Source organism: Phalacrocorax carbo, chromosome 2 (genome assembly GCF_963921805.1).
Source record: "Phalacrocorax carbo chromosome 2, bPhaCar2.1, whole genome shotgun sequence".
NCBI classification, from domain to species: domain Eukaryota; kingdom Metazoa; phylum Chordata; class Aves; order Suliformes; family Phalacrocoracidae; genus Phalacrocorax; species Phalacrocorax carbo.
In genome coordinates this window covers 164754526-164778412 of record NC_087514.1, presented here as the reverse complement: position 1 = coordinate 164778412, position 23887 = coordinate 164754526, and the positions used below count along the sequence as shown (strand labels likewise).

The 23887-nt window shown below is 46.1% G+C and overlaps 1 protein-coding gene across 4 annotated transcripts in view; it reads left to right on the top strand.

The window, feature by feature from the left end:
* The window catches only part of CCDC13 (coiled-coil domain containing 13), a 34968-nt gene extending 12256 nt beyond the window's left edge, over positions 1-22712 (top strand). Inside the window, exons 5-16 of one of the 4 annotated variants that reach the window (XM_064445161.1) lie at positions 518-607; positions 882-998; positions 2227-2331; positions 4082-4246; positions 5729-5905; positions 7580-7786; positions 8970-9087; positions 11378-11456; positions 12272-12400; positions 13237-13391; positions 17076-17190; positions 17713-22712. In XM_064445161.1, the coding sequence (XP_064301231.1) occupies positions 518-607; positions 882-998; positions 2227-2331; positions 4082-4246; positions 5729-5905; positions 7580-7786; positions 8970-9087; positions 11378-11456; positions 12272-12400; positions 13237-13391; positions 17076-17190; positions 17713-17869 (1614 nt within the window). In that variant the 3' untranslated portion in view covers positions 17870-22712. Of the gene's footprint in view, positions 1-517; positions 608-881; positions 999-2226; positions 2332-4081; positions 4247-5728; positions 5906-7579; positions 7787-8950; positions 9088-11372; positions 11457-12271; positions 12401-13236; positions 13392-17075; positions 17191-17712 lie in introns of all 4 variants that reach the window. The other 3 variants (XM_064445160.1, XM_064445159.1, XM_064445162.1) reach the window with 3 other exon arrangements.
* The last annotated feature ends 1175 nt before the right edge of the window (positions 22713-23887 follow it).

Below are 23887 nucleotides of genomic sequence, written 5' to 3'. Positions count from 1 at the left end.
ACCAGCTAAAGAGAAAAAGCCTTAGCACCATTAATAAATATCAGCTATAGGGCATTAGGTAGTCGTTTCTCCTTTTAAATCCCTCTGGTGAGTAGAACTATGTGCTTTTTTTATGAAATATCCTGTGGTATTCTTGAAAAGCAGGTAAACTAGTGTCCAAAATCTAGAGACAGTGTCCTGATCTGTTCTGTACTGGGTTTGCATTTATGTATATAAACACTTAGTTTATGAACCTATGGTGATAAAATCCCCCAGAAGTCTCCATACTTGATAACTAATCCCATCTCGGCAAGTCAGAGATGTTTTCACTGAAGTTAATCCACACATGCTTCTTTGGGAAGCGTTTCAGGGAAAAATTGGGTGCTTTCCTACTGACTGTATTTAAAAGACAAGGGAAAATGAAGGAATCTTTTTTTCTAGAGTAAACAAACATCCATGCTGTACTTTTTTTGCTTATTCCATGGAGGTACACTCTTCGCTGTATTCATTCTGTAACAACAGTGCATTTTTTTTCCAGCTACAGACAGCGGTAGAAAAAATACATTCTCTTGGTGGTGGTGATGCAGGAATCAAACAATCAACTCTGAAGATGATAGAAGGAAACTTGGTACGAATTATAATTGAAGAGGGGAAATCAGAAGCCGATACTTAGTTACCTCCTATTGTGCACTCCTTTCCTTATGACAAGGATGTATCCCTGTCATTAGTTTTGTGACCCAGTTGCTCTGTTTGTACCTTCTCTGTGACCCCCAAAATTAAGGAAGGCATTTGCATGGGTCTGGGGAAGAAAGATTCTGTGATCCTGGTGGATCTGTGGATCTTAATCACTTTGTTTTATTCTGAGGATTCTGTTCTTACTGAACATATTCTTCTCTTCAAAGGCTGAAAGTCCAGAGGTGAAAGCATTGCAGGAAAAATTAACCACAGCCAACTTCAAAGTGATGGAGTATCGTAACCAACTCCAGTCTGCAAAACAGGAACTGAAGATGACCCAAAAGGTACTGTTGCAGGATGCAGTCTGCGGCTGGGGTCCTGTGCAAGAGGTATATTCTTGTGAAATCAGAAGGAGGCTTCTTGTCTTTTGAGCTCCGATTAGCCTCCATGAAGTATCCCAGTGAACTGTAAGGGGATAAGAAAAGACAGAGGTGTAGTGGCTGTATTGGAAAGATATGCACACGGACACACAGATTTCTTGCTCTGCCACCACAGCTGGATGACTGCACCCGTTATTTCTGTTGCTATGATGGGTACAGATTCTTCAAGGTTTGAAAGTCCCCGTTCAGCAAAATAGGTTTGTGATTGACTTAAGGCATATGTTCAGGCCCATTCCTCCTTTCCAAAACATTGATTATGTCTTTACTTTTAATGTAGGCTTCCATCCCCAGGAAGTCGATGGGATTAAAGACCACGCTTGAACTAAAGCACATGTTTAAACATTATGTTGGAGAGACACGCAGAGTAACCTTTTCCTCTTTGATTCATGATGGATTTTAACGCGTTACTATGTGCTCTGTTTCCTTTGGTTTCATTACTTTGCATGAGAGACCTGCAATGCAGATCAGAGTAGAGAATATGGTCCTAAAAATAGAACTCTGCTGACCTTTTTATAAATAATTTAAATGCTCTTCATACTAACTTTAGCTCTCGTTAACGTGGCTGTGGCAGAATTGTGCAAGAGAGATTGGCTCAATTCCTGATTGCAAGGGTGTGTATTAAGACAATATCTCTACTTGGTTCCTGTTTAGTTCTGGCTAAGTATTCATTACATCAAAAATAATTATGTATATTGAAAACTGTTAGTAGTGCTTAGTAAATCTTGGTGATGAATTGGAAATCCCCCTTTTTTACAAACATAGCACAGTTTGACACCCAGCTATGCAGCTAGATAGTACAATGTGACACTCTCATAGGCAAGCAGGAAGACACAGGTTCACATGTTAAAAAAAGCAAAGAATAATACTCAGACTTATCAAAATACTGAATTACCCACCTCAAAAAGTAAAACCAGTCATCTTAGCCAAACTCCTCTTAACCACCAACAATCTGTGTTGTAATAATGGTCTGAAAGAGCTTATATCACATGGGATACTGGATATCAGGTACAGGCCACTAGGTATAGATACGGAGTTTTTTGTTTACTGCTAGAGAGAGCAGCTTTTCCTCCCCTCTCCCCAACACATGTATTTAAGCCTAGCCTTACTGTTGATGTTAATCCTTTTTTCATAGCTTTTAGCAAATGAGGTTGGCGAGGATGTGAATCTTCAAAGCCTCTTGACCAATTCTGGCAGCTGGCGTGGACGAGCCCAGCAAATTCTTGTTCTCCAAAGTAAGGTGAGTTAGGACCCCGCATGGAGCCAGGTAAGCTGGGTGCTGGGATGCTCTTTCTAAGTACAGATATTACCTCAGTTTAAGGTAAAGATACTGTAAGTTCTTCATTAAGTAATTCTTAACATCTAGACTTGCTTATAAGATGTGTCCCAGTAGAGCAGCCAGGCTTTTCTGTGTTGAAGAAAACAACTGTTAGAATAAAACACTTTATGGTAACTTTTGTAATAGTTTTTTGGTATGTCTGTACGTGTGGGGGGCGGGGGGAGTGTGTGCACACGCACGTGTGTGCGGTGGTGGGGCATTAAATTTTAAATCTGTGTTGATGTGGGCAGGGTCTGTCAGAGTTCCCGCGAACATGCTTCAGTATTTAAGCTGAGAATCTTTCGCATCTGTGTCGAAGGAGAGAGTTCAGTGACCTTGAAGAGCAATGGCAGCCTAGTTAAAATCCCAGGATGTTTTGAAGGTGCCTCCCTCTCTCCGCTGAGTACAGAAGGAGCCCTGCCAGTGTCTGTGCTCTGACTTGGACACCTTTGTTCAGTGCCTAAAGTCAGATAGGAAGAATTGAGGCCAGATAAGATTTTCAAGTTGTTCCCCCAGGAACTTCAGTAAAATCTTTAACTCTTGAATCTTCTGAAGGGCACAGTCTAGCCAAAACATCAGCTTGAGACAGGGAGGCAGTTTTGTCCGTAACCCAAACAAAACTTCTCTCAGGCACCTTAATACATATTTTTCCTATTTTTCATATATTTCTGTTGTTAATCGTATGCCGACAAACTGTGGTTTTTGCACTCTGATTGACTGAAATTGTTCACCTCTACTTTCCCTTGAGCAAATTACATTCTCCTTCCAATAGACCCCCTGGCTGGGATTCATCTGAAGACTGTACATACTGTACTCTACTGTAATGTAGAAATTCCTTTTCTGAGCCAGTCACCTCGGGCCCCTTCTGTAGTCAGTGGGGATCCTGTGTAAATACAGTCACTGGATCAAAAGTGAGGTAGGTGCATCTTATTTTAGAAGACATCTCCAAAACAGGGCAGAGGAACTGTGCTGTAGCAGTGCCCATTTCCTTCTACTGATGATAAAAGAAGTCTGTAGTGAATAGCTGAGAGTTCACTTGACCACACATTGGTGTCTAACGCCAGCTGAGATGCCATAGGGCGTCCCTCTGACCTCTGGTCATCTCTCCAGAGGAGTTTGGATGCCTTGTAGATCCTGCATCGTATCTCTCCAGTATCCCAGGGCATCTCAAATGGTGCTAGGGGCCTATGTTCAGGCTAGTGACTTGTGCTTTAGATGTCTGTTTACTTTGTGGACATCCTGGATGGTGATTCTGCTAAAGACCACGATGCTTGAATGTTTATAGGTGAGTGTGTGCCTGGCCTTTTAGAGGAGATCTAAGGTATTATTCTGTTGCCCACATGTGCGTTTAGTGGCATTCAGGATGCTTTGGAGTGTCTGTCTGGCCTCCACATGTGGCTCCAATAAGGTACAGATCTCCCATGTGCCTTAAGTCTCCTGTAGATCTTGTGTCATATCTCTTCCCTGCACAGATGCCCTAGACATCTGCCTATTTGTTAGCTGCTAACGGATTTAAATTTGAAAGAACAGGCGCTGCCCTGTGTTAGCTAACCGTGATAATGTCAAGAAGTAATAAATACAGTGCTACACTCTGAGTTCCCTCAGGTGGTGTGATCTGCTGGACCACTGTACTCCCGGTAAAGGCTCTAGATGGGTTGTCATCGTCCCCTAGGTTCGAGAGCTGGAGAATCAGTTAGGTCAAAACAAGACCAGAACATCACTGAGAGAGATTGATGAGGAGTTGCTGGTCCTTACTGATCCAAGGAAGTTGTCAGCCCAAGAGAAGAACTTGCTGAAGATTCGCAGCTTGGAAAAAGAAAAGAAAGAAACTTTGGAGGTAAAACCTTATGAGCTGAGTCCTGTTTGAGTATGTAGTGTGTAATAACTTGCCTTACCTTTCAGGGGTTATGTTACACTGTACCCAGAGGCCATCTCAGAAACCCAGCTGATCTGCTGGGGGGGGTTCTGCCCCACTTCACAGACTGAGCGAAGGGCTTCCAGGCTTGTCGTCTGTGCTGCACTCCTGCGTGGGCAGGCATACCTCTGCAGTGCAAGATTTGGTCTTCCCCTCTGCTTCACGATTCACATGTCAGATGAATCCATTCGGCCTGAAATGTGGCCACCTGACAACTGTGCCTGATACGTGATGCCAGAAAGAGGGAGAGGGGCCCTGGGTTGCAGTTGCAGCTGGTACTGGCTTTAATGCTGCAGGCATATGTAGAAAGAAGCCCTGCTACAGCTGCATCCAAGCTCTGTGACATCCCCCTCACCCTTTGGCCAGATGTACGTTCTTCGTGCACCGTTAAATACAAGCCTCCCCCTCGCACCTCATATATCTGTCTGGCTATGGGCTTCTACATTTGAACAGAATAAAGTTGAGAATTACACCGGACAGGCTGAAAATGGGTCTTGCCCTCCACGTATCACCTGTAGTTGCATCGAGCATTTAGGGGTTGAGAGAGGCTATAGCTAGTGGCACATGTAGTAAACCCTGCAGCGGAAGGATACGTAGGCCTGTGTCCACAAGAAACACGGGTAGTGAAGGTCAGCTACACATGTTCAGGTTAGCAAAGCACATCTCCCTGCGCTCCTTTCCTATGTTTGCTTCTGTAAAGGCCATCTGGCACCATCCCAGAGCTTGATTAGCTGCTGCTTTTCTCACCACAGTTTAACCGTGCAACAGACTGAGCAGTGGGGTGATACACACCTTTCACTCTTGGCCGTGAGAATGAAAGAGAAGATTTATAGCTACAGGCACACGGCACAGGGATGGCATTCCTCAATAACTGCAGTCTGCATGGTTCCACTTCGGCCTTTGTGTTTCAGGCTCCATTTGCAATAATTTCCCCTGTACTTGTCCATTAATACTTAACTGCTAGCACACTCCCTGAACAGTCTCATCTAGGTAACGGCATGGCGCAGGAGGCAGCGAATGCCAAGGACAGCTTCTAGTAGGTTCTGTGGCATCACCACCCTGTATCTGGAAGGAAGAGAGTTTCCCCTTAGAGAATGGTGAGGCAAATGGAAAAGTGGGAGCTAGAATTAGGTTTTAACACAAAATTATCATTTGCTTTCTGGCACATACTGAATCGATCTAATCCACTTGTATTCCTGAGCAGACAGACCTTTTTTGATGCTGGCAAGTGGGCAGCGAGTAGTAGCATCTATAATTTCTACTTACTCAGGGATGATATGGTATGCCAGTTCTGTTTTTTAGGTTCTGCCAGGCGATGTGTGATTCCTTTAGCTCACCAAAGCACCTGGGGCTTGGTGACAGGCTATAACCGTTATTTCCTATGATGTGTTTGCATCACTGCAGAAACTCACTGGGGAACGTGATGCTCTCCAAAAAAGTCATGAGGAAGTGAAAAAAAAACTTGATGCATCGAAAGCCAGGAATAAAGTACTGGGCAGCGAAGTGAAAACCCTGAAGGGACAGATCGTAACCTTGCTGGAGAAAGGAAAACACGACGATGAGCTCATAGACGCCTTACTGGTACAGTCTGATTATTACTGTTGGTCCCAGCCCCTGCCAATCCAGCCCTCTTTCCAGAAGTGATGAAACGTGATGTCATTTAATGGCACGATGACACAGACGGCCTCAGGGTATACAGAGGCCTGATGAATCAAACCGTGACAGCCAGAGGTTTCGTAGTCAGTCAAAGCCCTTCGTTTTGGATCAGATCACGCAAAGGCTGCAAGACAGCACCAGGCGTGACGCAGTTGCAGTCAGTGGCTCTAAGCTGCACGAGATGTAAGAAACATTTTGCAGAAGGATTGAAATAGGATTGTCTAGTAGGTAGAGGAAGGGCTTCATTCCTAACCCATGAAGCTGGACTGTATTCCCCGTTCTGCTTTCAGCTCCATTGGTAGATTTTTTTTTTCTGAGAATGCCTCCAATTGTGCACTTCAATTTTTTGTGTTACGCAGCCCAAAACCCACAAGCTGAACCGTGAGCACTAAGCCATGTGGATGTTCCCCTGCAGTAGCTGGAGCTGAGAGGACTTGGCCCCTTCAAAAACAAGAGTATTAGCAGAGACTGAAGATGCAGTTATGCTGACATAAATGGCTGCTGTCATGGTCTTGCCGGAAGCTTTTGTCCTGCCATGGTTCTAAATAGTTTTCCCCAATTACAGTAATAATAATAAAAAATTATTAGAAATTATGCCACTTCTTAGTAGGGTTAGTTCTGTGTTTCCTGATCCAGCTCCTCACAAGTTTCAAATCACGTTTCCTTGCTTCTGTACATAGGTTTTAGCTAAGACGTGCTTATGGCTAAGCTGGCATTCACCTTTCTGCACACCAGGCAGCCGCGGGGAATATGGCTACTGACCATCAGATGAGGCAGATAACAGAGGAGCCAAATAACAGCTGTCACTTTTTGCTAAATCTGAGCATTCTCATTAAAATTATTACAGAAAGACACAAATTTACTTGGGAAGGAGTGGTTAATCTGTTTTACCCCTTACATCAAAGAAGCACCTTGCTTGCAGCTTGTTGGCCTGACAGAACAAACTGTCCGACAAGTATTAGGTTTGTCAGTGTGACGAAAAACTCCAAAACCCACTGGTAAAACAGCCTAGCCTCATAGCTGTCATCTCACACTACCCTCATCCTTTAATCTCACTATGACACAAACTGATCGTGTTCTAATGTCACAAAAAGCACACTGAAATCTTTATTTTTATCCAATATACAAAAAAGTTGCCTTCTTTGTCAAAGGCCAGCCTTTCTTGCTCTCTTTTCTGCTACACTGAGTAGCAAAGCTGCCAGCACACTGAATCTCTCGGTTGCTCAAGTCTTTTCTACTTGCACCATCCAGTCCCTAAAGTGTTGATATGACCAGGAGAGGCCAGAGCAGGCAGGTTGTCCGTACCCAGCCACGCGTGTCTGGGTATTGCAAGTAGCTGTGCTGTGCGGTCTTTTCAAGGGATAGATGCTGTGAACAAGACATGGTGATCTCATGCTTAAAACGTAACAGACCAAATTCCTGGAGTAGCGCTAGTGACATCAGAGTGCTTATACCCAGGAACGGGTTCGGCAGGGCAGCGGTTTGCTCTAGCGTTCCTAAACAGGTACCTGTTTGGGAGTGTGTAAAACACCCACGAGGGGTCTTAATAATCATTGTGTACAAAAGTCAATACCTCACTCATGGTTTCTGTTTTATCAGAGCCAGCAGAAACAAATGCAGGAGATCTTAAAGCACCTGAGCCAGCAGGACGAGAAGAACAAAGAGTCCCAGCAGATACTAGGACAGCACTTGAACAGTGAGGTTCAGAAACAAAACTGCCTTATAGAGCAGCTCAGGCAGATGGTGGCTGAACGAGAAGCAAAGGTTAAAGAGCTGGAAGAGGAGATTGGGCAACTCACACTTCAGGTAGGCAGAAGAAATTAACTAGAGGACTGTGCTTTGTAATCGGTTTAGATCTGCTCTTCCACTTCCTTCTCCCTTTTTGTTTGAGGCGGCTGCTAGCTCAAGACACTAATACCTGCCCTACTGGCAGTGTGTCCTAATGGAGCGATAAAGCAGGAATTCTCTCTTGTAACTCTTAAGTTTCTTTCCTGTTTGTTCTTAACTTCTCTTCAAGCTGTTTAAGCAACAGAAAACACAGAAATACCAATCACACCCACCTGTGGCTTTGTGCCAAGACTGTGCCACATGGCTGACAGCAAGGGTTGGGCTGCAGCAGGGACTTCTCAGTATTCAGCATCCTTGGCTGCTGAAGGAAACAAGCAAACAAACATAGGAGAGGCCAACATCAGCAGGCTGCCATGGCACCCAGCTACCTCCCCTCATGGAGCGATGGGACCCCTACTAGGTTATTCTCATCTCCCACTGTAAATCACTTCAAACAATTCCTCTCCCTCAGGTCTCCAAGCTACTGATATGAGTCTGGTGGGTCTCAGGCATATGGAAATTTCATTGTACCGATTAAAGAATTAGGAAGGTTGGCCCCTTATGAGGGGGGTATGTTAAAAATGTTTTCAGCTTTTGTGGTCTAGTGTTGCAGCCTAACTTAAGCAAAGTGGTACTTCTGGCAGGCACAGGAATTGAGAGGCAGTCCACTATCGTGCCAAAGGCTTCTCGTGTGGCCTGGTATCTTACAGTCAGGTTTTGTTAGAGTATTTAGACATCCGATTCCCATTAATATAAAACCCTCACAGGGTGATGGTGAGACTGTGGATCTGTCAGATACCTCAGTAATGGGGGCTAGAGCATTGAAACCAAGATAAAACTTGGGTTAGGGACACAAAGCAACCGTGCTGGCACTGGTGGTGGTGGTGCTGTGCTGGGGGTTCTCTAGTGGTGCTGTGTGCACCTTATGATTTCACATGAAACACACTTTTTACTGACTCTGACTTTTGCTTTGCTTCCATCCTGCAATGGATAGAAACTAAAGAAAAGTTTCTGAGGAGGTCCTGTAAATCAGAAGTTCTGGCGTGCTGGTAGCAGTAATCATAAGCTGCTGATTAGGTATTGATGCAGCTATTTTCCTTTGAACTGTGCAATTGGTTTTATAACCTGCTCCAACATTAACAGAAGAAATCTGCCCATCAAGGGGACGGTTCAGGAGCTGCTGATACAACACCTTCTGAGCACTCAGAAGATCCAGGTTTCACTCTGCTTAAGCCTCTGGCATCAGGCAGCAATCCGGCTGGAAGGATTGGATCTGCTCGGTAAGAAGACCCTAATGTCAGTGTTTAAAATTGTTGTGAGTTATTCAGAAACACGGTTTTCCCAGACAATTGTATCAAGCCACAAGTGCTATGCGCCAACAGCCGTGGCAGCCTGTTTACAGTATATGGGAATCTCTAATCGCATTATCTCTTGGACTTTCATCCTGGAACAGAGAAAGATATACAGACTTGCAGACATGACTACATTTGGCATGATGGTCGTGCAGCTAATTCTTTCTCCAGCTCAGATAATGTTTATGTGGTTAGCTTAAGTGCCTGTGATTCTTCTCTCTTATGAGAAACAAGGCTTCTAATGAGCAGGCTTCTGAGAGCAGGGTGGTGGCTTAATACAAAATGCCATTTTAGGTAAGCACTAAATCACTGGCGCATTATTTAAATCAATAAAAACGCTTTGAGTAGGATTTCCTTGCAGAAATGTTGAAAACGCACCGCATCATTTGTTCTTAACAAACACCCGTTTTAAAGCCTCACTGAGGACCATGTAAATTACACTAGTCCTAATACAGAAGTAAATCTGACTTTCGTTTGCACTGATGTGACTCTGGATGACTCTGGCTGTGTAAAGGGACCATAGTACCAGAGCAAGTTCTATCCTTTCCTGTTAAGATGCTGGTTTTGTTGCTAAAGAGTTCATGGTCTAATTGACAATGAGGATCTGAGACTGGTCTTCTGCGGAAGGAGGAATTTTTTCATCAAGTTAAAGTTGCAGCTGATTTCTTCTGTCTAATTTTAACTTGCCTACCACATTACTTCAGACACTGAATTTGGCTTTAAAATAGTCAGATGTATCCCTGAGTCCAAGTAGAGGATTACTACAACGTTTAAGAAAAGTTCTTCTCAGTGTTTTTGAGTTAGAGAAGTTTCCACATCTCCATTGTTTTACCCTCTGACCGACTTTATTCTCCCACCTCTAACTCTGCAGCAGTAGTGCTTTCATGGAGCAAATCTATATTTTATTCACTTTTTTACTTCATACGTCTGCTGGTGGTAAGCAGGAAGGCAAGCAGGAGAACAAGGTCAGGTAATGGCTTTGTAGAAGCCACTAACTGCAATGCATAAGTTATTACTTGTATACATGGCTAACATCGCTCTGCCATGAAAATAGCTGACATGTCAGGTGGGCAGTGAATGAGTCTGAAATCTGCAAGAGCCCTTAATAACTTGGTCAGCAGGGCTCGCTCATTTCATTAACTTTAATATGCTGATGAACTCTCTATTCCGTTTTACTTTAGTGAATCATCTTTTCCTATCAGGAAAAATTAAATGAAAAATGTTATAAATAGGAACTAAAGCCCCCTGGAGATGTCAAAGAAAAAATCTGCATTGTTAGACTGGGCCAGTTCGGTCATTACCAACCTTAACTTGATTCTAGCATTAACCACTCCTAGCCTAGAAGGCAGCTCTGCCTGTTCCACAATATTAGGGCTTTATCCTGTGTTAGCTGCAGCCTAAAGGCAAGGAAGCATGGGCTAAGTCTACAGGGACTTGCCTTTAGGCAGCTGAGCTCAAGTTCAGCAAACAAACACACACTAGAATTTTATGTCCCAAGCACATGTACCATTACACATACAACTCATCCAGACTGGAAGTGATACTCTAGTGGCTGACTCCCCCTCTTACAACAGTAAGACTGAAAGATCTTCCTGAGGGTGTTCACAAAGCAGAAGGGTTCAGAAAACTACATAAAATGTATTTTTAAAAGGTATTTGGAAGTAAGAGTTGTGCATCTTGTTGCGGAACAGGGGTTCTGTTGGTTACGAAAGCATGCAACGTGCAAACACCATCAAACGAGCACAGTAACCTGTGTCTCACCCTAGCGGGCGAAGGCGTAAGATGAGAGTTCTCTGTGCAAGGGTTCAAGGCAGCGCCTGCGAGGAAACACAGCAGCCGTGGCTGCTTGTGTGGCTGCGTGCTCAGCTTGAGGCAGGCAGGGTCAAGAGCTCTTCTTGCTGTGTGGCTCCTCTGTGACACGGAGCTCCACAATGCTGGTCTGGAGTGCCAGCAATGTATCCCCAGAAGCACAGAGATCAAACACTGAGCCATAGTTTCTGCATAATGGAGACACAAGGTGTTTTTACAATGTGTTTTGGAGTCGGAGAGCAAGCTATGCTATTGTGTGTGCACAGCCTGTGTGATACTTAGGAGGCTCTGGGAGTCTTTTCCCTACAAGGCAGCAATAAACACACACATTGGAAAATATCCGGAGTTCTTGGAGGACTGCCCTCTCTAGAGCTCAGTGCTTAACAAAGGTTTCTTCCTCTCAGCGCAGTGTCCAAGATGGGCCATACCCTTGTAGAGTCGGCGGCTACTAAGCCTTCCCTTCTCAGTAATAACATCACACCTGGAAGGTATGTATATAAACTTCATCACAAACAAGGGAGGTTTCCTGCCATGCTCCACAAGCTGCTGGCAAGCCTTATCTTTGTCTGCCTTGTTTCTGTAATGAACAGCTGCTTTCGCCACCCTTTCTGCCTGATACTGCCAAAGAATTCTGACACAGGCTCTAGTGTCTTCTTGCTGTCTTAATTTTTAAATCGATTGCTAGTTTTGGACCCCATAAATCCCATTTTTCCCTTTTCACTCCCAATCACCAAGATTTCTTCTCCTATTTGCTCTAAAGGAGATATTCCTGAGTACTCCTGTGTGGAGAGGTCGGGGAAGTAATGAAGTACATAATAACGGGATACATGGGAAAACTGCCTCTTCCTTTCATCACATATTAGGCACAAGAACAGCTGTTGTACTAACGCTGCCTGAAGCCTTTCAGTGGGAGATAATCAATAGCGTGCCATTTAATAGCTTAGCGTAGCACTTTGGAGAGTCCACATATAGGCTTCTTTGGCAGTAGCAATGGGAGGAGAGTGAGTGCTAGTGAATTGATCAGGGGTGGAAGTTTGTTTTCAGAGGTGATGGGAAGGGAGAGCATCCTTGCGAAGGAAAAGGCCTTTCTAACGAAGCTCACGATGGCTTTATTCCCACATATTTCTATTCCAGTTATTGCAGTATAGAGATTGGTGCTGGGGGGAGGTAGTGAGCCGGGCTCTGCATTCTGGCTTAGTCTTCAGACAAGTGTATTTTGATATGTTTTTCAAATCCTGTCTTTGTTTCATTTCTTTCATTTATGAAACGGGAAACAGACTCTCTACGCTTCTGCTGCTTTTAGGCTTGCTGGCACTGACAGCCTGGATTTGAAAGCGCTGCAGACCCAGATCACGGAGCACAAGGCTCTCTGCCAGGCTGCTGAAGTGGAAAGAGACAGGCTTCTGGAACTGGTCACTGTGCTGCAGAAAAGGTAGCGGCTGATTCTGCCACTATCCTTTGTGGGATGCTGCGATTAAGGAGCACCTGAGATGTGTGAGAGTCTATAGCGTGCCATGCAGTACGCCATAGGCTGCCAGTGTGATCCTTTCCTTAAATAGAGGCTTTTAAATTTTTTCTGCTCAATTTCCCTGCCTAGTTGATGATTCGTTTTTTTTATTATTCTTTTAGAACAAAGGGCAGGAAAAAATGGAGTCCTCTTCAACCTTGCTGCACCTAGATAAAACCGGAATTCATGTATTTATATATGCACGGTGTTATTTAGGCAGCAATATTATCAGTAGCAAATACAATTTGTTCTTCTGTACTGTACTGCAGAGTGAACCATCACTTTCTTTTCCACTCACTAACGGCCAAGTTTATTAAAAGCAACACCCAGTTTCTTTTCTTACTTGCAGATAACTGATGCAAAACAGCTAAATGCTAGACAGTGTTTTATAAACTATTTTCCTTCCAAATTTTCCCAGCATGTTTTAAAAAATGCATTTTAATGATCTCGTAATGAAAGATCTCTCCTCAGCCAGCTGTAGCTTGCCTGCCCATCTGAGTGGTAAAGTCACACAAGTAGCCAGTGTTAAGGGATCTAGGCAACCTCCATTAATGAATCCATTATTTCCAGCTGTAATCATTAGTTAATTCTGGTTTGCGAATTTGGAGGATGTCACCTGGAACAACTGCACTGGGATTTCTGCCTTTGGAAAATTCTCCCTTTCCCTCCAGCATGAAGCAGGATTCAGTATCAAGACTGACTGATCCTTAATAGTCGTAACATAAATAAGCTGAACTACCTTTTTCTTTTTTGCCTCTCAGGGTGGAGGAAGGCAGCGATAAAGTCTTGGAAGCTGAGAAGAGGCTTCAGGAAGAGCGGCGGCGATGTGTCATTTTGGAACAGCAGCTTGAAAAACTGCAAATGGAGCCAGGGAGGAACAAAAATGCACAGAAACCTCCCCTGAGGAGCAAAACAGGTGACGTTATCTATAGCACTTATGTACAACTATGTCCCCCGTCCCACCTCTGTGGTTAGGGGACAGCAACAACATTTGGACTCTTATCTATCACACCTCCACAAGTGCTTGACCTTACACACGGTGATTTGGACCTTCTCAGACCCATGGGCCAATACAGAAGATGAAATCCTGGCCCCACTTAACTCAAGGGGATTTTGCCATAGATTTGAGTGGGACCAGGACTTTTGCAATACGTTGTTTTTGTGGGATGACCGTCTACACAAACAACTTGGCACTGCTCTGTGTTGCCACCATGCCCGCTGCTGTGTTCCCTTTGCACTTGTGCCGGAGAGCTTCCTCTGAAGGTTAAGAGCAGAATTAAAGGACGCATCCCAATTTAAGGCCTGTCAGTGTCTATGAAAAACTATTGCTGGTGATGAAGTAATTAGATCTGGTGTAATTTATTATCCCATGAACATGATAATCTCCTGCTATAAATATGAAAGCCTCACTAGCATAGTTAAAGGAGAAGAATTCATGGTGGATGTTAAATTTTTATTTCCCTGATCAGATCCTTTTATTGCTTAAGGACTCTGATTCTGTAAAGTGTCTAAACCAATAAAATGGCTCATATTCCTAAGGAAACTTTTCCAGTGGTTTCCCTTTTTATATGTATTTCATAAAGTAAAAAGACTTTAAATGCCAGGATATGAACGGTAGGAACAGGAATTTCAGTCTGGCAAATACTAGGATGCCGTCAGGCTGAGTTACGGTGATTAGAGAAATCACAAGCCTCATCAGAGACCTTGTACGAGCTCTTGGCCTGCCCCACGCTGAAACGCATGATCCTGGGCCGTAGGGGGACTGCCCTGCAGCTCAGCAGATGCCTGGCGTGTCTTTCCATCAAGAATCCATCCAGGCCTACAGTGTATACTAATGCTACCTCAGCAGCTCCTCAGAGCTGACCTGTCCTGAGCACTATGACCTGTAAGTCACTTCCTTTTCCACCTGCATTGGTGGCTTATTTCTCCTTAGGCGTCCGTCAGACCGAGATAAGAAACTCTACTGTAACCGCATTGCATTTCTCTGCATCTCCCATCACAGTGCTCTTGGTCATATGCATGTTTGACACTAAGTTCTCTCTAGAACAAGACTGTGATGCAAGAAATCACATGTTATTGTCCACTATGATCTTGATTCCTACAGGGGAGGCAGGGTCTCCAGTGTAACACCCCCTCACGGGAAGCACTGCCAGTCACCCCTCCAGCATATAGAGACAATTAGGTGTAGAGGAACAGGATTCAGAGGAGCCTTTATGCTGAATGGAGACTGAATGATTGCTTCAAACCTCCTACCCTCTATAAAATATGGATCTGTTCCTTAAAGGAAAACTGTTGTGTCCTTAGAAAGGACTCCTGCCAAGACTAATTCATTCTTATGTGTTTCTCTGCGAGCACTGACTTTTAGAGCTGTCTTACCTGTATTAACCGAGAGCCTGACTGCAGAAACAGTAGTGAAGAAAAACTTAGATCCCAACAGAGACCTAGTGCTTAGATACAATGTGCCGCAGCCTTTGGCCTTCAGGACGTAGGACATTCATCTTGACAAGAGAGAAGTGGTATCGTGAGATGCCCTTTGAGATTCCCAGGAGGGTTTGGAGGTGAGAGGCTCTGGAGCCCTCATATATGGTTCTGCAGGTGCCCAGAGGAAGAAATCAGTGTGTGTGTAGGGACAGGTGGTAGCCAGGGGAGAGTTATGGGAATACAGCTCTCACTGATACATTTTTTACTGTCTCCATGCCTTAAATAGTATGGGAGCATTTTGGTGCTGTCTTCTAGAGGATAATTTAACTGGATTTTTGAGTGCTTAGACTTTCCTATAACCAGATAAAGTGTTGGCAGTTTTGTGTTGTAAACAGTTGTTCTGTTATCATACATGTGCTCCACTTAGATACCCCTCGCAACCTCAGAGAGACACAGTGATAAACCCCCCAGGTCCTGAGGCATTTTGGTCAAGTTGTTGTACTGTAGGAACGGTTTGGTAACTCACCGCTGGGAGGTTGGCATTTCATAGCCGGAGGAAGCTGGCTATTATCGGTGCGACAGGTTCCTTCTCACTAAGTATTTCATTCATTAGCCTTGTCTACTTAAGGACTAAAAGCAAACCTAGAAAAGGATTGGCAGTAAGACTAATAAGAAGAAATCCTCTCCAAGTCCGTAAGGTAACAAGCTATTTCACCACCGTCCCCTGAAGAGCGCTCAACCCCTGGTGATGGGCCAAAACTCTCTGGAGTTGGTGCGAGCAACAGGTCTATGAGTCTGTAATATCCTCTCCAGCAGCGCGTGTAGGTTATCCAAACGCTTTCATGCCAGATAGTTGAGGAAGTAAGAAGGAATTAAAAGCTTGAATATAAAACAGAGACTAGAGAACCCGCTAATTAACATAATATTTTCTTTTCTTTCTGAAAGTGCAAAATTGGAGAGAGCTGATCTAATTGCTAATCTAGTGCTTCTAGTCTCTTCAATTCAAGGGAAGTAGATAATGATGCTGAGTAGCTAGAAACAACCCAGTTGTGTTTTAAAATCATTCATGCTTTTCAGTTTGTTTCTGTCTTAGCCAAATTTCTAATTAGCAAAGAATAATCCCAGAGGAGAATAGGTAAGTGACAGCAGGTTTTCCTCAGACCTGTAAAACACAACCTCAAGATCAAAAGCATTTCTTGGTTATACGACATAGCCTTTTCTTCTCATACGATTTTGTCAGAGTCCAATACTCTCTGACCGGGTTCTTTTAGGTATTCCACATGAGGAGGATCTAGTGGCTTAATACCAAATTTACTTATCTGAAGATATTTGATGTTATGTGGGATTTTAATTCGGAAAAGTGATACAGCAACGTAGCAAAACCACAACACAAGCACGATCTAGCAATCGCAACGTACAGTTGAATCGCAGCACAAATATGATTCCCATTATAATTCCTGCATTCCTTTCTGAGCTTCTTGAGCACATCTTCTCTGAGCCTTCCGCCGTTGTAGGGATTCACTGGTCAGTCACACTTCTTTGCTTTTCCAATCCCAGCAGTAAATTTGAATTATATTTTCTCCATAACCTTGAAAAAGTTTGCGTTTCCCTTTGAAGCGACAGGAGCAATGCTGCATGTTTTGGGTAAGCCTTTCTTTAGGAAGCATTTCTGTTTCATTATCTTAGTTTGAAGTACATGTTTAAATGCTCTGTTGCGTTTAACCTCTGCTGTGTTTATGCCGAGGATCAAAGTACTTTACAAAAGCTGTTTCGGTGTGTGCCACACACAAACTTTATCACAGCCATCCAGGAAGCAAGAGTTGCCATAATATGAAGTGACACACAATGACAGGATAAACACCAAAACAACCCTTTTCAGCTGTTTTTATAACCTATTGTTTTGGCCACTTAAATATTTTGGATGAGTTTCTTTCTTCTCTAAATAGGTAGGCACACACGTTACTGCATTTAGCCCTGAAATGCAAACTCATCATGTTTTCATTTTGCTGAAAGGAGGTTAAAATAAAAGTCTGTCCTATATATTTACAGTATCTTCATGGATATACACAGAACTTAACAGATTCCTTAGTACGTATTTGCTGTTTCCTGAGATTTACTGAGTGCGCTACCAAGTGGCTGCTTGTTTCACTAAAACTCCATTTTGCGATTAAACCTACAGGCCAGTCTGCGAGTCACTCAAGACTCACCTTGAACATGAGTGATAGGAAGGAGCTCTCTGCAGCCCAGCTTTCCAAGTTGCCTCTAGAATCGCAGATAGAGGAGCTGAGCACGAGGTATGGGTTCCCTTCCTCCATGCTTCGTTACTCGCAATAGCTAAAATTCATTGCTGTCCTCTGAGCAGTGATACTACCTGCACCTGCTCCTCAGGAGATAAAACCTAGCAGACTCTGAAGAAATCACAGATCCTCTGGTTTGAGCTTCTCTGTGTCATTCTTGCACAAATTTCCTCATACTTACACAGATACCCAGAAATGTTAAGCTACCGCAAACGTGGAGCAACACAAAGTGCAAGGAAGACACCCTTTTTTTTCTTTTTCTTTCCTAATGTGTTGATTGCAAGCTTATTGGTGAAAATAAAATTATAATCTTTAACAAATCAGATCTTGGACCTCTAAAGGTCTTTTCTATCTCAAAGAGAGGTGGCACAAGTGTTAAGTCGGCTCTTTCTCACACCTGTCATAAAATTACCAGAGAACACGTGTTTCAGTGTTTTGTTCCCCAGAGCTGAAGCACTGTTCTAATTTGCTTTGAAGCTCTGCAGCTCACATGGAAGTTTTCCTTTTGTTTCCTCCTAGGCTTGTGATCCAGCTGGATGAGAACGAAGCTCTGAAGGCCGCTTTGGAGACTACTGTGAGAAAGAAAGAGGAAGACTTTAAACTGTATCAGGACACAATGGACCAAGTGAAGGATATCTTCTTACAGGCCATTTGGCAGCAGAAACAAAAGAGTTAAGCAAGATATTGAGAGTCCTTTGGACTGCAAAGCAGGGAGGGAGCCCAGGCATCGTGCCCGTGAATTGAAATGCAGTGACAGTGTAGTTTTGCAGCCTCACATCGTGTCATTTCTTTAGCCTTTGCAGAAGAGGATGAGAAATGCAGATGAAATACAAAAAGAGTGAAGGTTTTGCACATCAGCAAATTCTGTCTGTAAGAGTTAGCAAGCAGCTGCCTCTCAGATTGCACATACCATTAGTCGGTGCAGTATAGGAAGCTGCAATTCTGCAGTGTGATTTTGGGCAAAACCTCCCTAGTTTCAACAGAATTTTCCTTGAGAAGGCTCGATTTCCATATGCTGCCGCCTTTATTAGCTCATGAAGGAATCTGCTCCACAAAAGTTAGGCCAGCCCCCTTCCTAAGTCATGCCGGGAGCAGAGTTCTGGTTTTTATCGGCACACTGATACCTGTCTGTCTCAGGTTTTCTGTTGTACTTAAGTGCTGAGGGAGTGGATTAGCCTGGCCTGTGAATATCTGCAAGCGAAGTTTGGGGAGGGCTCCATTCACCATTCCAACCTGTTTCTTTGCTTGCAAGGTACTGGCAGCAGAGTTCTCTGAAACTCAGTGGAGTTCCCACTGAACAGGTAGGCTGTGCAGATTACCCCTGCAGTCAGTCAGACCTATCTTAAATGCAGCCCATCCCATACGAAACCTGCCATCCGGGTTATGAATTCCCTATTTTTGGGTCTCTGCATTCATCCATCAGGCAGGTCCTTTTCTCCCTAGGAAGAAATGCCAACAAAACGCAGGCAGGTCCTCACTGCAGTAGTGGAGGGACTTTTGGAGATGCTGAAAACCTTTGAATCTCTCTTCTTTTCTCTCGAAGCATGGTGAGAACACCGAGCGCAAGCTAATGAGGCATTAACGTGCAGCCTGCCAGCAGCAAACTAGCCTTGGGGATTACAAGCAAATGGAGAGCTAGTCATTTCTGTGTAGTGCTGCTTTGTTTCTCGGTTGAAAGTCTTGAAACCTCTTCTTTTTCTGCTTTGGTCAGCCTCTTTTTGTGTGTGTGAAGTTTGTCGGACTTTAACCCCAGCCACCACCAGTGCAAAGTGGATTTGCAGCCAGGCGAGCCGCTGCTCCCTTCCCCAGAACAGACACGGCACCCTGACTCCGCTTGCGCTGCGATAAGGCGGCGTGAAAAAGAGAGCAGAGCGCGAGTTACTCCGCGTGCGGTGAGGGTCGTGTCATCCCGGTCTTTTTGCAGCTTAGGTTCAGAGATGTCTCTCTTCAAATAGTCCATGGAATCCATGGAATCTCTGATGGAGGAGGTCACGGAGCCGAGGAGCTGAACTCTCAGCTCAGCGCCTGGGAGTTAACCCTCCCTGTACTCAAGAGCCCTGCTCCGCTCCCCCAGCGCTGGCCTATTGCTCAGCAAAGTTGTCAGGTGTCTGTCTCACAAAAAGCGCAACCGAAATGGTCCCTTGCCAAATTCCTCCTGCTCACCCCACCAGTGGCATCAGGGGAAAAGGCATCTTGCAGCCCGCAGTCCTCTCCTCCCGACAACTCGACGAATCTAAATCCCGGATCGAGAGACAGACACCGTCTCGTTCAAGTGAGCTGTGGTTTGTTTCTGTCCAACTCCATCCTGAGGATTACGTAGCATGGGGTGGAGTGAGCAGGCCAAAGAGAAGAAATCACCCCACCTCTGACTGACATTTTAAGGACCTGCAGTAGTGACCAGATCCCTTTGAAAAGCTGCCTGAGCCGTGGCAAAGGCGTGGAGGTTTTGCTACCCGGTGGCTGCTAAATTCAGGCCGGTAGCTTGCGGCTGGAGATTCTGATTTCGCTTACGCAGAAGTGTGAATCAATAATATTTTCACATAAGTACAGGAGGGGCAGTCTGCCGTCCTTTCTAACACACAGTCAGCGATCGTCTCCTGTCCCGTGATGAGGCAGTGAAGATCATACCACTCTCCAGCAAAATTCTTCCCGGGGTGGCTGTGAATCAAGCCATGAAATGCAGATGAGAAACTGGGAGCGCTATATGTCACAGAACACATATGGCTCGCTAGCACGTGGTGCAAACCTCTTCTCAAGTGCTACAACACTCATTTCTTTAAACATATGCTTGTTTGGGGTTGCACAGAAGCATTTTCTCTTTCTCTTTCCTGCACAAACACGCACAGAGCGCCACCGGACACCTTGACAAAGAAGGTACTAAGACGTTCTATGATGGTTTAATTAGAGAGCCCGTACCTGTAAGTAACTGTTTCTCATGGAAATGGGCAGTCTGTCACAGAGGTGGGGGGCAGGGGCTGAACACAGGCCAAATTGTCCAGCTCTTCTCAGTTTTTGCCGTAGTTTTGAACTAAATTCCATCTGCGCTGCCACAGAGTGCCCTGCCTTTGAATTCTCCCCGTGCCGACTCTTGCAGCAGCATCTTCCCCGTTTCCAAAGTACGAGACCGTTTTTCTGGCAGCGCACGTCATTTTGTCGCTGAGCCTAAGAACCCCTGACAGACCTTGGAAGCAGCCCCGTGTCCCCCAGCCCATCACTCAGAGAATAAAAACAGTGAAAATATTTTTTCTCACTGCCTGCAAAAGCCCATGCCACTGGTCCTCAGCCACAGAATCTCTCCGGCACGCTTGATGTATTGTTTGAGCTACAACATTTCTTTTACGGAGGTAGCTGGGCTTGATCCGAAACCCCCACAACCCCCTGCTTTCCCTGGAAGTTTGTCCTTGTGGATAATTACCGGCCTGTTAAATTGCCGTGCTTCGATTCTCATTTGAATTTCTCTGGCCTCAGTCTGCAGCCAGTCATCGTTACACCTTTCTGCTAGATAAAAGCAGTGCGTGTGCCCAGTGTTTCCTCACTGGGACAGCCTTCATCGAGTGTAAAGTCACGTCACAGGCCGCTTCTTAATAAGCTCTGCGTTTTTTCAGTCTCTCTTTGTAGCTAATGGTGGTGACAAGGCATCACTGGCAAGGCTGATGGATACAGTTAAGCTGCAAAGAACAGCGTAAGGTTAATTTTGCTGCAAGTGTTTCAGGCTGTGGACGCTCCTTGTTAGGATTTGGCCAGCTTTTAGCCAACGTGCGCTAAGAATACGAGTCCTCCAAATACTTGGGCTGAGCCAAAGGTTGTCTCCTACCCTGGAGCTGGGCAGAGCACTTCCACAAAGCAACCATAAAGCGCCTGACGGATGCATCCGATATTTAAAACTACAGCTGAACCGCTGGCAATAAATGGCCTTTGATGAATTGCCGTCGTTTTCCTTTCGGCCTGGTGCAGGCATGGCAAGAGTGCAGCTTCCCAAACTGGCCGTAACATGAATTAAGTTGCATTAGTGTGGTTAAATATAGTCAGTATCAACACAGGCGAGCTCTCCCTGCCCCGGGCTCAGCTCGGCCAAGCGGCAGAGGACCAGCCAGCAGCTCAAAGCTGAGCCCGCTCTTACAGCTCCGATTTAGCCGTAGGCTGGGGCTGCGGGTGGCTCGTGCCCTCTCCAAAGCAGGACAGAGGCGCGGAGAGGAGACAGATTTCAGTCCTTCATGTAAGGGAAGTGGGGAGGAAGCTGGCGGCAAAGGGGAACTAAGTGGGAAACTGCTTTGTCAACCCTTCCGGCACTCGCAACCAGCAGCTGCTACTGTCCTGCAAGCCGCGGGGCCCTCTCCCCGTGCATTACAAAAGGAATGAGGTTCAGCTTTAAATGGAAAAACACTCCAGCAGAGACCCGTGCTCTAAATTAAGCCTCGACTGAGCCAAGAGGGGTATTGGGTTTCTCCCCTCATCCTCTCCCCTCCGAACCCAGCTCCGAGCCGGCTGCTCCTGCGGGACAGGGCGGCCTCGCTCAACAAATGCCACCTCAATCCCCACGCGTCTCCACTTACAGCTCCAAAACCCGTCCGCAGGCGGGGGGTGAAGCCCTGGGATTTGGGAGCAGCTCGTTCAGCAACAGGAATAGTTTACCTGCGGGGCGCAGGCAGCGCGAGGAGGGGCGCGCATCCCACCGTGTCATTGACCTAACCGGGATCGTGAGGAGAGGAGCCGAGGGCTTTGGGCTTCGCCCCGACGCTGGGTTGTCCCTGCCAGGTGGTGGGACGGAGGCTTTCCCCAGGGCAGCGGGAGATCCTGGGACCTTTGGTGGGGTTGGTGTGTGCCACGGGGGACAGGCAGAGCCGTTCTGGGGGTGCTGAGAGGGGTTCTTGGGGGTGACCTTGGGTGGATCGCTGGCTGGATGGGGCACACATCCCCCTCTCCTGAGCTGTCCTGCGAGCAGGGAGGTGCCTGCTGAGGTCCTGGTGGGGTTGGCATGTTCCCAGCAACACGTTCGCATGGGAACCCAGTATAAAACAACCCTCGTGGGTTATTATAACCCCCTCTCCTTCCAGTTCACCCCATAAAGAGCTGCTCCAGCAGCAGGAAAACAGCAGGATAAGGCAGGGAGCCAACAGCCGGGAGGAGGCTCCTTTGGTGTCCCCATCAAACATCTCCACTCTGTGCCGTGCCTGGCTGGAACGGAGCTGAGAGCCTTTCGCTGAGCCCCACCACCTTCCCACTCGCTTTCTCGGACACTAAAGAAGGGCCTGGTGTCAGGTCGTGTGCCACAACTTCCAGCAACCCGCCAGATGTTTGAAAAAACTATCCTTAAAATCAGCTCGGAGCCATGAACAAACAGCCCTGGGTCATAAAGCAGCAGCGCTGGGGCAATAAAACACAGGGGCATCCCCTGTGCCGAGGAAGGCGCGCTGGTCACATTAAAAATAAATCTTATTATATTAGAAATCAAGAGCAGGGTCTTTTTTTTTTTTTAATTTTAATAATATCTGTAAATTAAAGCTAAATGATTTTTATCACCACAGTTCCCAGAGCCTCATGAAGAACCGCTGCCCAGCCCTCTACCTATGTTGCACTTTCAGTCCAGCAAGCTCACAAGTTATTCAGGATAAAAAAAAGGTAAAGAAAATTAAAATCTATCAGCCCAAAACTCTCCGGATGCCAATGCCCAGGGAGAGCAGCACGATGGGGCCGTGACCCTCCTGCCCTCTGGGAGCCACCCCCTGGAGACCCCCCGGCATCCCCATCACCTCCAGCCCCGTGGCCATGCAACGGGGCCCCTCGTGACTCCAGCGCAGCAGGTGCTTGGAGAGAAGGATTTTGGGGCTGGTTTGGGTTTCTGCATGAGGTGGGACGGGGGGTGAGTGGGTTTGGGGGCTCAGGAGGGTGCTGGGGACCCCGGTGCACCTTTGCTCGTTGCCTTCCCGTACCGCCCTGCCACCGCAGCGGGCCGATGTCCGTCAGCACCCGCCGGCGGAGGGGACGGACACGATTTTCCCTCCTGCGGCGGCTCCTTGACGTATGGCTGTGGATGGCTGTAAACCCCTGCCCTCCCCAGGCGCACGGAGCGTGACGAATTGTGTCACTGTGCTTATCTGTGCCGATCTCTTAATTACTTCGCCTCTAAGCCCGCAGCCAATTATTCCAAGGTCTGAAGAGCCAAAGACACCGGGCAGGGAGCGAGCTGCGGCAGGAGGATGAAGGCTGGGGCTCCGGGGCATCGGAGGGGCACGCAGCCAAATCCTGCCCCGGCTGCTGCAAATTAAAGTGGCTCATTAGGCACTTAAAGTGTTGGCCATACAGCCATCGCCGAGGCTTTCTATGGAGAGCCTCTCTCCGTGCACACCAAAATAAAAATGCTGCTAAAAAGCTTTTATGTTCACAGCCAGTGCAATGGCAAAGCTGGGCTGACCCAAGGGGTGCCTGTCCTGGAGATCCTCCCTCCTAAGCCCACTACATGACTTATCTCACCCCAAAGGTGCCAACCCACGGCGGTATTTATAACAACACCCTGGGTCATCTGCCTTGTTTCTCTCCCCCGACCCTCCAGGCAGCCCAGGAGATGCTCAGGGATGTCGGCCCCAGCGTGACCTCCCCCAGATTTCATAGGGGGTTGGTAGAAAGAGCTCAGCGCAGGGCACGGAGACGGGCCTGGCGCTGTGCTGACCTACCCTTGACTGACTTGTATTGGCTA